Genomic DNA, 14,848 nt, shown 5'->3' with positions numbered 1-14,848 from the left:
AATGACATTTATTAACGTTTAAAAAGAGTCTGTTTTTGTTACACCACTCAACTAAATTATTGAGATCGTTTTGAAGGAGACTACAATCTTCATGATCTTTGATAGATCTGTACATCTTTAAATCATCAGCAAATAGCAAGTACTTAGAGTGATTAAAACCTTCACCTATGTCGTTATTAAATAGATTTATTTTTATTTTTTATTTTATTTATTAATCATACGGGAAAACCCCATTAAAAGTGTAATTATAAAGTCAATAATAATAATAACTAGCATCAACACAAAAAAGTAGTACACATAAGATACAATGCAATAATACAAGCAATCACAATATACCTAAAATATAAGATGTAACAAATATATCTAACATACAACACTAAATTTAACATGGCGTATTAACAATAATGAAATAGACATTTTTGCAACAATGAACATCATAAAGCCAGAGATCTCTTCAGTTGATCCAATGAAATATTGAAAACATCGACATTACTAGCATTCAATAATCCCATATACCTATCGACTGGGCTATGAAAACCATAGGACGTTCTGTGGTAAGAGACATTGAATGTTTTATGATAGCGAAGGGCTCGATTGGGAACATTAAAATCAATTTGGCGCAAGAGACTTGGACAATCAATTTGTGCGTTAATCAACTTATGCAGAAAGACCGCGCCAGAGATGTCACGACGTAATCTGAGAGGAAGTAGAGAGAGATAGGACTCTACAGTTGAGTAATCATGGTTAACTATAGTTAGATAAGATTTGAATGCGCAGTAACGTAAAAATTTATGTTGGATCCTCTCGACCGTATCGATATGGTTTTGATAGTAAGGGGACCAAACTACCGAACAGTACTCCAACAAGGATCTAACAATTGAGCAATAAACCAATCTCGTTGCTACCACAGAAAAACACTTACAATTTCTCATAACAAAACCTAGAAGCTTAGATGCCTTTACAGAAATAGAATTAATGTGTTCTATAAAAGAAAGTTTTTCATCCATAATGACACCTAAGTCTTTAATAGAAGAAACGCGATTGAGTTGTTGGTTACATATAGTATAACTCGTTTCAACCCTCCCAACCTTATGTGTAAAACTTATGAAAGAGCACTTATTGGTATTTAAATTAAGTCTATTTTGAACACACCAGGCATGTAAACAGTCTAAATCCTCCTGTAGCAAATCTTGGTCTCTAATTGTTTCTATAACTCTCCAGAATTTTAAATCATCAGCAAACATTAAACACTTACTATTACGAAAGTTGTTAGTTATATCATTAACAAAGATGTTAAAAAGGAGAGGTGAAGTATGACCACCCTGAGGAACTCCAGAACTTACTTTTATTTCATCGGAGAGATGACTACCAATCTTCACCCTTTGACTGCGACCCGTTAAGTAATTTTTTATCCACTCCACAAATCCAGCATGAAAACCAAACAAGACCAACTTACACAAAAGAACTTGATGATCCACACGATCAAAGGTCTTGAGAAATCTGTGTATATTGCATCGATTTGCTTACCATCCTCGATCTGAGTTAGAAGGTCAGACTGATAGCATACCAAATTTGTCGCAGTGGACTTATTTTTGCAAAAACCATGCTGTGGCTCAGATAGTAAAGTTCGACAAGACCAAGAAAGCTGCTTAGCTACAAAGCAGTCAAACAGCTTAGGAATAGCAGATTGGATGCAGATACCACGGTAGTTTTCAACATTATCCTTCAGACCACTCTTAAATACAGGTACAATATAACTTTCCTTCCAGGCTATCGGAAACATCGAAGTTTCCAATGATTTATTAAATAATAAAAATAATGGTACAACAATCGTACAAACACACTTTTTCAGCAGAAAATTTGGAACGCCATCAGGACCAGTAGTGAGCTTATTGGGAATCGAGCTAATACAATTAAAAATATCAGAAACAGAAATAGGATGTGTATGAATACTTACATTAGAGTTTTTAATTTCGGAAATTGTAGGCAATTGAGAGTGATTGTTGTTAGGTATGTACACTGTCTGAAAGAAATTCATAAACAACTTGGCTATATCAAGACCATTACAAGCTGTATGTTCCTGGTAAAATAAGGAATTAGGTAAATGATGACCTGACCTTTTGTCATTAACATACTTCCAAAAGGATTTAGGATTATTAATTAGGTCTGACTCAATCCCTCTAATATAGTTGTTAAAACATATTTCAGATAAACGTTTACATTCAGCTCGAAGACGTGAAAACTTCATATACTCAGTGTCAGAATGATTTTGAAGATAAAGAAGGTGCGCATACCTTTTTCCCTTGTTAATTTTCTTAGGTCTGAGGAGAACCATTTAGGAAATGTAGATGTTCTATATTTTTTCAGAGGAATAAAGAGAGAAATCCCTGTTAAAAGGATATCATAGAAGAGACTCGTTGCATCATCAACGTTATTATCCAAACACCCATCCCAATTAATGAATGAAAGAAAGTTATTCAGTTCAAAATAATTACCGTTCCTAAAATCATAAAAAAAATCTTCATAAATCAATTTTTTATTTATTTATTTATTTACGGGATTACCCCCATTACAACACATACAGTATAAAATCAATCTCTGTAATATCTACTAAACTAGAGTAAAATAAATCTTAATTACATACTTATTAAACAAAAACGAAATATTAATAGTTATCCATTAGACATATTACATCTATTACACAAATCAGTTCAAATAAACAAAAAGTACCTGTCAAGCTCTTTTAATCCGATTCTTAAAACCAGCCAAGGAGACACCAAACATTTCTAAGTTATTCTCGTTTATAATTTTTAGTGTTCGCTCAATGGGCGAATGCATACCATAGTTTGTCCGATGAAAAGGTATATAAAACAAATCAACATGTCTGAGACTTCTGGAGGGAACATATAAATTAATAGATTGGAGAAGTTCAGAACAACAAATTAAACCATTTATTAATTTAAACACAAATACCAAATCAGAGTTATCTCGTCGAGTTTTTAATAAATTCATGTTGAGTGTTTTTAAAATATAGGTATAATCATGATTAGTAATGCGTATGTTTAATTTGTATGCACAATATCTCAAAAATTTATTCTGCAATCTCTCCAGCGTAGTAGAATGAGCTTGGTATTGTGGAGACCATACAATAGATGCATATTCCACTTTAGATACAACCAAAGCATAATATACCGTTCTTAAAGCCCCTACAGATAGTCTCAGACAGTTGCGAATGATAAAGCCCAAAGATTTTGATGCATTTACTGTTACACTATTTATATCTTGCGCAAAACGCACATGCAAATGTGACTCCTAAGTCTTTTATTGTTTTAACATAAGACAATTCATTTTCATTAATTGTGTAAGAAGTATCATATTTTTTATTACCTTATATAAAAAGTTACTGTTATATAAGTATAAAAGCTTATATAACAGCATTTAGCAACATTTAAATGCAAAATATTATTCTCACACCAAATACTCAACCGGTCTAAATCTTCTTGAATTAATGTTACATCAACATTTGAATCTACGGATTTAAATAATTTCAAATCATCTGCAAACATCAGGAAATCGCAATTTCTAAAACACTCTGATATATCGTTCACAAATATATTAAATAACAAAGGTGAACAGTGAGCTCCTTGGGGTACTCCTGATGTCACATGAATTATATTTGAATTAAAACAACCTACTCTCACTTGCTGTGTGCGATCTCTTAAAAAGCTATTGAACCATTGTAAGGATTGATGACTGAAGCCAAAAGCATTTAATTTTCCCAATAACATGTTATGATCTACTCTGTCAAATGCCTTGGAGAAGTCAGTATAAATAGTATCCATCTGACTTTTATTCTCCAACGCGTTTAATATTTTTTGTTCAAAGAGTACTAAATTTGTTACCGTTGATTTATTCTGAGAAAATCCATGTTGATTGTGTATTAGACGCTCTTTACAATAAAATTTTAATTGATCGTGCAATAGTCTATCAAAAAGTTTTGGTATAGAGGATTGTTTACAAACGCTTCGATAATTTGTTATGTCTTGTTTATTACCTGATTTAAAAATTGGACAGATATAAGAGTGCTTCCATAAAGTTGGGAAAACTGATGTCTTTAATGATGACTCAAAAAGAAGATATAAAGGATTAGTTAGTGAATATATACAGTTCTTTAGAAAGTAATCGGGAATACCATCTGGACCACTGCTTAACTTATTGGGTAGGGATAAAATGTTGTTGAAAATATCTTTCACTGATATTGAAAAATTAGGTATAAAAAGATTGTTGTTTCCCTTTACTTCCAAGTTATTAATATTTGATTGTGGCGAATAAACTGTTGAAAAAAATTGACGGAAACAGTTTGCAATCTGTTGTCCGTTTGTTGCTATAGCATTACCATAGTACATACTGTTTGGTAAATCATTTGATGCTCTCTTACTGTTTACAAACTGCCAAAAGTACTTAGGATTACTGCATAAATTATGATTGACTTGATTCAGATAAGTGTTATAACATTGATTTGATAGATCCTTACACAATCTCCTAAGTTCTGAAAAAATCACATAATCCTCTTGATTACAGGAAGCTAAATAATTTTTATGAGCAATTTTTTTCTGTACAACTAAATAACGCAAGTTGGCATCAAACCATTTTGGATAACTAGAAGTTTTAAATCTTTTCACCGGTACAAACAATGATAGTGACATATTAAGTATGTTGTAAAATTCTGTTAAAGCATCATCAACATTTGACAAATTCAAATGGTCTTCCCAAGGTATCATTGAAAGATAGTTATTGAGACCTTCATAGTCTGCATTTACAAAATCATGATAAAATTCAGTATATTCTAATGACTTACCTCGATGTTCACACAAACTAATATTGTAAGTGTAACTTATGTGATGATAACTATTTTTAAAAATCGGATCTGAGGCTTTTGCTACTTGTAAATCACAAACATTTGTAAATATTAAGTCTAAAAACACATTTCTTTCATTTGGAATATTAATCATCTGGAAAAAATTCAAGTACCCATAAAACTCAGCTAAGTACAATGCATGTGAACCTTGAGGACAATTCACCAAGACACCTGATTCATTGTTATCCCATGAAGCTTCCGGAAGGTTGAAGTCTCCGAATATATATGTCTTATGATGATTATACCTTTGGGATATATCTTCGACTGATAAACAGTGTTGTTCATATATTTGTTCTACGGATTTTGGTGGAATATATACCCCTCCAATTATAAAATTTTCTTTACCAAATGAGCATAAAAGAAAAAGTTGTTCAATAGATTTGTACAAGGGTTTCAGCACAGTTACCTTAATGTAGTCTTTAACAACAATCAAAATACCTCCTCCTCTTGACTTATAACTATTATCACGATCACATCTAAAAGTTCTATATGAAGGTATTTTAATTTCACTATCTAAAATATCCTCGTGTAACCAACTTTCAACAAATATAAAAATGTCATAATCAGAACATAAAATAGAACTAATCAGATCTTGAATTTTTGTACGAAGTCCTCCGACATTCTGACAATAAACTTGTAATGGGGATGAGATTAGTTTTTTCCTTCTTTCTTGAATGATTCAATTTTTGGTACACCATTTCTGTATTTTATGGCAATGTCTTTTTCGCCTTTATTTTGTCTGTCTTTTAATTCTTTCCAAGCTTTACTGAACATATCCCTTTGCATATTTGTTTGATCACTATTTATTTTGATTGTTGAGTTCTGTAATCTTTTCTTACTCCTTAAAATGTCCTTAACAACACCATTATTGGAAAAACTAGCTCTAAGTGGACGAGACTTACCACCCGTGTTCTTTCCTACTCGAACAACCTTCACTAAATCCTCCAACGCTTCATCTTTTCCCATTTGTTTCATAATTTCCTCGACTTTGGCTTTGTCTTGTTTTATCCTATCTTCAATATTCTCAGAATTCAATTCGGGAACATTGAATAACATAATATTGTTAGATTTTACAATTCTATCATTTGTTTCTATGAACATTTCCTCAAATGGCAAACCTGGCGCATTGGAGTTGCATTTCAGTTCATCAATAGTCTTCCTTAGATCACAAATCTGATTATCCTTTTCGTGTAAGGATTTTTCATTGGCACACTTAAGTTTCTCTACCTCAATCTTTAGATCTTCGACCATAGACTTCAAAATTGGTACTAACAGTAAACCTTGCTCACAATCCTCACAGAAATATTTTAATTTCCTAGTATCTGCTGCCAATTGAAGACATCTTACTTCTGTAGCTGTTATACTGGCACAATTAATATGTATAGCCCTCTTACATCCATCACACTTGAAAGAAGTCTTATCCTCTGCAGCATCTTTCTTGCATAACAAGCATTTGCCCATATTTGAATATTCAACAAAATGTCAAAAATAAACCCTTTAATAAAGATAGTAAGTCACTTCACTGGTATATGGTAATTACTTATCTATCACTATCAATTTGTCCTAATTGCTTCAAGTTTTTGTTTAAAAAAGAAAAACTAAAGGTACAAACTTTGCATTGCAATTATTGCAATTTACAGACAAACAAATTGTTTTTCCAAAAAAGAAAGATGATCTTCAAATTCCTTGTACTAATTCAGCTTATTTGATATAACTTTAATAATTAATTGTTGATATTTACTTGTAAAACAACAGTTTTTTAGGAGCAATTGCTAATTACATCCATCGAGGTTGATTTCTAATTTTAAACTGTGTAGTGTTAGTGTCATTTAAGTTGAGAGCTATGGAACATTCATACCCTACATGGTGTAAACTTGGATCAACAAGTGCATCTCCCGCTTTGATGACATTCAGTTCCCTAACGTTAGAAAAAACTAAATCTAAAAATACAGTACGATTGTTAGGGACATTGTTATTTTGGAAGAATTTCAAATAACCAAAAGCTTGTGCTACATCCACCGCAGGATCTCCACCAGGACAATTCACCAACACACCATACTCATCATTATCCCATGCTGCATTAGGTAAGTTGTAATCACCAAATACGAACATACTATAAGATGAGTACGGCAAAACTAAGCTCTCAGCTGTTTGACAATGCCTAGAGTAAATTTAACGTGGAGACCTTGGGGGAATGTAAACGCCACCGATCACAAACTCTGTGTTATCGCACTGACATAATATGTATAACTGTTCAACACGAACTTCATCAACCGAAATACGCTTAGACTGAATTCTGTTATTAATAAAGATTATTACTCCACCACCACTCTGCTTTGCACTAGTCATTTGATTGCGATCACACCTGTAGATACTGAAACCCTTACAATTCACCTCACCATCAGCAATGCTAGCATCCAGATTGCTTTCGACCATAATAATAATGTCATAGGAACAGCATGAAATATTTTTAATAACATCTAACATCTTGCAACGTAGGCCACCAACATTTTGATAATAGACCATTAATGGGAGAGAAGCTAGTTTTTTGGTTTAACTTCCAACACTACAGGAACCCCATTTCTATACCTAATAACTAAGTTTTCTTCACCCGCAGATTTTCTTTCTTCTAAATTCTTTTTGGCAGCCATATATGCATCTTGTTGCATCTTTGTGAGATCATTAGCTATTCTTATATTAGAGTTCCGCAGCTTATTTCCAGATTTCAAAGCAGTTTTCACTATATCAGGACTATTACATATTACCTTCAGTGGTCTCCCTTTTGCACTATTCTCCAACCTTTTACCAACACGTATTACTTTATTTACTGATTCCATATTGATCTCCAACTTAGTAAATAACTTATTGATTTCTGACTTATCATGTAGTATACGGTTATTAAGATTCTGAGAATCAGATTCTGGCACGTTGAATACCGTCAGATTTTGTGACCTTATAATTCTTTGATTTGACTCATACAAAATAGTTTCAGTGGAAATGGCTGTCGGCATTTTCTCCAACTTTTGCACCTTTTCTTTTAATGATCTAATTTCATCCTCCAAAGCAGTTATCTTCCTAACGATGATAGGTACACTCTTGAATGCAGAACGACACTGTTCACAGAAATGCATGAGTAATCTTTTTTGCAGGGTCACTGCTCTGGCTTCTGTTGCTGTTAATCCAGAGCAACTCTCTTGAAGATGTCTATGTACACGACAACTATCACAAGCTATGGATTGTTTCTCTTCATCACCAAGCTCCGAGGAGCACACATTACAAGATCCATTCATATTCATTAAATTTAACTAAACCAATAAAAATATTCAAATCTTATTAATAATTGTCGGCAAACTAATGTAGGCACGCCACTGGTAGAAAGTATAAGCTGGACTGACCTTGAATTTAATTAAATTGCCTGGTAATTGCTTTTGAGCAAAAAAACACAAACAATAAAACCAATAATGCACAATTATCACCAATATCTTGATATGGAAATACTTATTTTCAACAAAACAACTACCAACAGTAAAAGTAAATTTTTCTTGATGGACAGATATACTTTTCAACAATTAATTCAAAATTTAAACCACTAAATTTACCAAAACTTGAAGCACATTATTGCTATCTTCTTGTTAGTTTTAACATAGACGAACACGAATAGATTGAACAGAAGGGGGCGAGCAATGAGCACCTTGTGGAACTCCAGATTTTATTTGTATTGCATCTGACATAAAGGAACCCAGTTTGACTTTTTGTGTGTGACCTATTAAATAGCTAGCAAACCACTTTAAAAGCTGATCGCTGAAACCATATGCCTTAAGTTTATGTAACAGTAAGTAGTGGTCAATCCTATCAAAGGCTTTTGAAAAGTCTGTGTATACACAATCTACCTGATATTTTCTTTCCAGATCTCTGATAATAGATGTTTCATAAGATAGTAAGTTTGTAGTTGTGGATTTCTTGTGCATAAAACCATGTTGATAATTATTTATTAATTGTTGACAAGTAAAACTAATATGGTTATAAATCAACTTATCAAGTAGTTTAGGAATGGTCGATCGTTTAGATATACCTCTGTAATTTTCTATATTTTCTCTTTCGCCAGATGCCTAATTTCAATGATAAGTTATATAGAACAAACAATGGTTGAGTTAGACTGTAAGCACAGTTTTTCAAGAAAAAATCGGGAAGTCCATCCGGTCCAGCTGTTATATTATTAGAAAGTTTTGACAAACCGTCATAAATAACTTCCACTGTCAAAGAATCACACTTTATAGATGAATAATTATTAAATGTGTCATGATAACTTACATCCAGGGAAGAAACGTAAACTTCAGAGAAGTAAACAGCAAAAAGTTCACTTATCTGATCACCATTCACAACTTTTTTATCAGCTAGATACATATTATTAGGAACATCATATAGATTATTTTTTTCGGCTAAAAATCTCCAAAATGACCTGGGATCCGTATTAAAATTATTTTCAAGGTCTTTTTTGTAATTCACAAAACATTCTTTAGATGAAATATTACATTGACTAGGTAACCTTGAAAACTCTAAGTAATAAAAGGGATTGCCAGTATTCTTGTAATTTTTGTGAGCTATTTTCTTTTGGATGATTAAATTTCTCAACTCAGCATTGAACCACTTTGGGAAAGATGATACCTTACTTTTCTTTTTGGGCACAAAAAGATTTAATGCCATACTCAGAATATGATAGAAATTGTGTACTGCAGTATTTATGTTATTTAAATTTAAATACTTGTGCCAATTGATAGGTCCCAAATAATTCTGTAAGCTAATATAATCAGAGTTTCTGAAATCATAGTAAAATTCTTGGCACAGTAAATTATTTGTAATGTCCGATATAGGTAAATCAAAGGAGTATGGTCTATGATGGGTAGATTCAGAAAAAATAGGATCTATTGCAGATGAAACTAGAATACTAATTAATAAAATGAATTATGCAGTACTGGAGACCTGATCTATCAATGGAGAAGTTTTCTTCTAAAAAAAAATCTATAATGTCATGAGTAAAGACTGAAGATGAATTTAAAGAAAACTAAATGCATGATCATAACTAAATCAGCACACGCAAACATCCAATTAACTATTGAAGATATTGTGATTGAGAGTGCGGATAACTACAAATACTTAGGAACATGGATAACATCAAATGTAGATCAAACCAAAGAAATTAAGACACATATTGAAATAGCACATGCATCATTCATTAAACTTAAAAAGTTTCTTTGTTGTCAGGATATAAGGTTAGGACTACGCCTAAGGATGCTTTGATGTTACGTGTTCTCTACTCTTCTTTATGGCTTGGAAGCGTGGACGTTGAAACAAGTCCATTTGAATAAGTTGGCCACCTTTGAATTTTGGTGTTACAGAAGAATCCTACGAATATCATGGATTCAAATAATTTCGAACGTGGAAGTAAATAGAAGGATAGGAAATCAACTGGAAATAGTACTATCAAAAGACGAAAACTTGAGTACTTGGGACATTGATGAGAGGGCAAAAATACTCATTATTACAACTTATTATGCAAGGCAAAATCCGAGGAAAGCAAAATGTGGGAAGACGAAGAACATCCTGGCTTAAGAACTTACGGGAATGGTTCGAATGCAGTAATGCAGAACTATTTAGAGCGGCAGTCAACAGGGTCCGCATTGCCATGATGATTTCCAACCTTCGATAGAAATGGAACTTAAAGAAGAAGGAGACCTGATAATGCATACTAAATTATAGTTTTGTTTTTTTTATTTCCACGGAACAAGCCCAATACAGTTACAATTTTTTACAAATTTTGGAACAATTTAATAGATACTAAATATAAGTCATTTATATAACACGTAAAATGTAATAGTTAAAATAGTTGAGATGGGTAAGTATTTTCAGCTGCAATGCTATTCAAATGGGGATTCATTCTTTTCGAATCCTGAGAAAACTAATAAATATTTGTGAAAAATTTAAATGCAGAATGAAAGATTACAATATTAGTGATGGCCGAAAGTCCCTGAGAACTTCTATAATGTGTATTTTACTAAGTTACAGAAGTGAAAAACTAAGAGAAAATTTAGTGTGATTTTTAATTTCAAATATATCATTCAAAATAAACTTTTTATTTATTCTAAGGGACTTTCGGCCCTCAATAATAATTTAGTCTTTCATTTTGCGTTTAAATTTGTTAAAAGTATTTATTAGTTTCTTCAGGATTCGAAAAAAATGGTCACCATGTCCGTGGTAATATTTTCCAAATCTATCTTTGTCTTACAACGCACTCAGTCGAATAGAATATTGTCAGCATAATGTCAGTCAGACAGTGACAATCAGTGACAATTTTAAATATTTGACATGGCATCAGGAATATTTTGAGTTGTTGATTAAATAATATTGATATACAGTGAAACCTCGATTATTTGTCAGGGCACCGGAACAAGGGTATGACGGATAATCAAAAAGACAGTTAACACAACATTAAGAAAAATTAAAAATTCATGGTACAGTTGTCAAATTTTATTTGCATGCTTTGTTCGACAATATAAGATTTGTGTTCGTACAATCGAATCAATTTGGTTTAAAATATTCTGTAATCTTTTTTTGTTTTACTGTTGCCTCACATTCTGCAACCGCTGAATTTCTTAATCGGCCTAAGGCCATGTAATCTACTTTATTGGCTTCTTCTTGTCAATAATATCACTCGATGAATTGTTGCATATGCGATGCAGCTTCTCTACCTTCTTTACGCAAATCTCTGTCAGTTGCAATAGCATCATCAACATCTCCACCGTCAAATTCCAAGTCTGTGTTAGCTTATGAACTGAATCTGTTTTGTCCAAAATGAATTGATGACTCAATTTTTGCTTATGTAGTCAATACAACTTATGTATGGACCCTGATGGTTAACAGAGGCGATGGTTGATGGAGAAACGGATAATCGAGGTTCCACTGTATAGTGTATTTGGTAAATAATTGATTTAAGATGTGAACTTAATAAAAAGTTATTTATTGTGTATTATTTGTGGAAGATCCAAGCAGAGAATACATCAGGATAATATATTCTGTGATCCAAGTATTTTGTTGTTAAAGATGTTCAAAATTGTAAGCTTTCTATAGTAACAATATATTATTAAAAAATCACTTTAACACTTTTCCTCTTTTCTCGATTGAGTATTAGTTTTTGTTGTAGATATAAATTATTACAATCACTGAATACATAGTTAGTGAAAAAATTATCACATTTATTAACTGAATTAATTATTTGCAATTATACAAATAACAGTTATCCAAGAACATTCAAAAGTCATCTCTTTAAGTTAATGATGACATTTTCAAGTAGAATGACATTCTAGTAATGTTTACATATCCATACGTGTGAATTTTACTACACGTAATTTGTCATGTAAAGACAGAAAAAGTAGGGATAGCCGTAAAATATTTACGAATTATGTACCCATGGCCTTAAAAGAAATAAATTTCATACAGAACAAATTAGAAACAGACTGGTAAGAGTGGACAAAACAAAACAATTAAAGAAGCTATATTAATTTGTTGCAAATCGCGTATAAATTGGTTAGGTGTGGAACTAAAATTAAGCCTCTCAGTATTTTGATTTTCCAGACGTAACATTCTAGTTATAGGTTCATTGAGGCCATAATTACATTGATGAAATGGTACATGAACAGTGTTTTCAACTGCATTTCGAGTACTGTATGAAGGAACTTAAAACCAACCTTAGACAACAAATAATGACTATTTGCTGTACCATTTAACAAACTATACAGAATTGAAATGTATGGTAGAAGTAGAAATGATATGGAACTTAATATTAGTAAATGCTTTTTAATAACTTTCGCTAGATCCCATTCGCCTATTCACCATCAATATTTTATTAATAATACTCCTGTCACACGTGTGAACGAAATTCGGGATTTAGGTAGGTATAATATTTGATTGTAAATTAACATTTTACTCTCACACTGACCATACTGTTTCGAAGGCATTTAAGATGTTGGGTTTTGTATTACGTTCATCAAAAGATTTGTCAATTCACACAATAAAAATCTTATATTGCAGTATCGTGAGATCAATTATTGAATATGGTTCTATTGTCTGACCACCTAGTTATGCATATCAAATCCTAAATATTGAAAAGGTTCAAAACAAATTTTTACGTTTTGCAGCTTTTAAGATGGGTTTAACAGTTGGAAATTATACTTATGACAATATATTAATGAGATTAAATTTACAAACTCTTAAACACAGAAGAGTCATGTTGGATATTTGTTATCTTCGCAAAATTATCTCTGGTGTTATTAACTCCGAAGAATTGATAAGTCTTGTGTGCTTTAATATACCTGCTAGAATGACACGAAATCCACAAATAATCAAGGAACAATGGCATGCTACAAATTATGGTCAATATGCACCAATTAGTAGATTGACCCTGTATGGAAACATGTTTAGTCATCTGATAGATCTGTTTGGTTCTTCAATTTCATCTATTAAACAAGAACTCGGGCGTCTTGAATTTTGAATTTAAAAAAGAGGAACATTGGAACTGTTGGGGAACCACAATAGACTCAGAAAAAGCGAAAAAGGACACTCTCTCCTCATTTTAAGGCAGAAGCAAACTCGACACTGCTCAGTCTCATGTATGGAAGGTTGTGTTGGTATAATTTATTTTTTACAAAAAAAATAATCTTTTTGTTTAAAAACGTGAAAGCAATTGTCTATCATATTTTTTGGTTTATAAAGTTAATTATGTAGAAAAGCTTACCATTATTATTACTCCAAGCAAGTGGTCTATTGCGATTAAAATGTTTAGGCATGTTTGCCTTTCAACCGTAGATACTGTGTTAATCCCAATACTATATGATCACAAACTTGCACTCAAATATGTCTTAATATCAAGACGATTTTAAAATCAAATACAAATACAATATTTCCAAAATGAGATTGTGAAACTTTAAAACGTAAAACCAATTTCACTTTATCACTTTATCTTGAGAAAGAGAAACTTTGATGCCTAATGACACGCTGTCACTTGTCACTGTCACTTTTTAATATGTCACTTACTTACATACAACCAAATCCTACTAAAATTTCTACCAGATTCTAAAATCTACAATAGATTTAAAATTTTCCCACTAAATCACAAGAAATTCTACTAGATCTAGTAGAAAATCTACTAAATTGGCAACCCTGCAAGAGAGAGGTTCTAGAGAGAGACAGACAAGGTGCTGGAGAATTTGACAGGCCGTGTAATTTGAGTTGCCTATATAAATGGATCCGAGTGAATCAGTATTGACAGTTCGTTGAATGGACCTCATATTTTAACTTTCAGGGCTGATTGGCAGCACATATTTCAAAATTTAAATACTTTTTTGTATTTACAGAGTAAATAGAGTACAGAGTACCATACTTGGTGTTTAAATCAGTTTAAATACTTTTCAGAATTGTTATTTGTATTTATCAAAACAAATACCTACTTTCCTAAACTATTTGGGAGTTAAATAATTTTAAAACTATTTAAATACTAAATTAGTGACTGTTTTATATAAAGTGAAGAAGACCTTGATTATGTTTTTATGTTACTTTTATATTTAGAATTTTACTTTTATATTTCCCCGATTTAAGTTGATATAGGCAACTCAAATTACACGGCCTGTCAAAGTTTCCAGCACTTGTCTGTCTCTCTCTAGGACCTCTCTCTTGTATCGTGGCTGCATTAATTGTCTTCCTGCCTATTCCATCCGTCTTGACAGTTCATTGACTTTTCAACGCTTCTCATTTGTTTGAATATTAATTTATTTACTAAAAATTAAAATTCCACCATGTTATGTCTAACAGCTGATTGTCATTTGTCGAGTTTGAGCAAACTGACCTTGAATTATACCTTGAATCAGATGTTCAGGATGT

At 32.0% G+C, this 14,848-nt stretch overlaps 1 protein-coding gene across 2 annotated transcripts in view; it reads right to left on the bottom strand.

Moving 5' to 3' along the window:
• LOC114324824 (nuclear RNA export factor 1) overlaps window positions 1-13,983 on the bottom strand; it is a 77,028-nt gene extending 63,045 nt beyond the window's left edge. The window contains exon 1 of one of the 2 annotated variants that reach the window (XM_028272696.2): window positions 13,707-13,983. In XM_028272696.2, coding sequence (XP_028128497.1) covers window positions 13,707-13,758 — 52 coding nt within the window. In that variant the 5' untranslated portion in view covers window positions 13,759-13,983. The remainder of the gene's footprint in view (window positions 1-13,706) is intronic. The other variant, XM_050648246.1, reaches the window with a different exon arrangement.
• Window positions 13,984-14,848: the final 865 nt, after the last annotated feature.

The sequence above is a fragment of the Diabrotica virgifera genome, chromosome 4 (genome assembly GCF_917563875.1).
Source record: "Diabrotica virgifera virgifera chromosome 4, PGI_DIABVI_V3a".
NCBI lineage: Eukaryota > Metazoa > Arthropoda > Insecta > Coleoptera > Chrysomelidae > Diabrotica > Diabrotica virgifera.
Note: the sequence above shows the minus strand (reverse complement) of the source record. Positions and strands in the feature narration are given on the sequence as shown.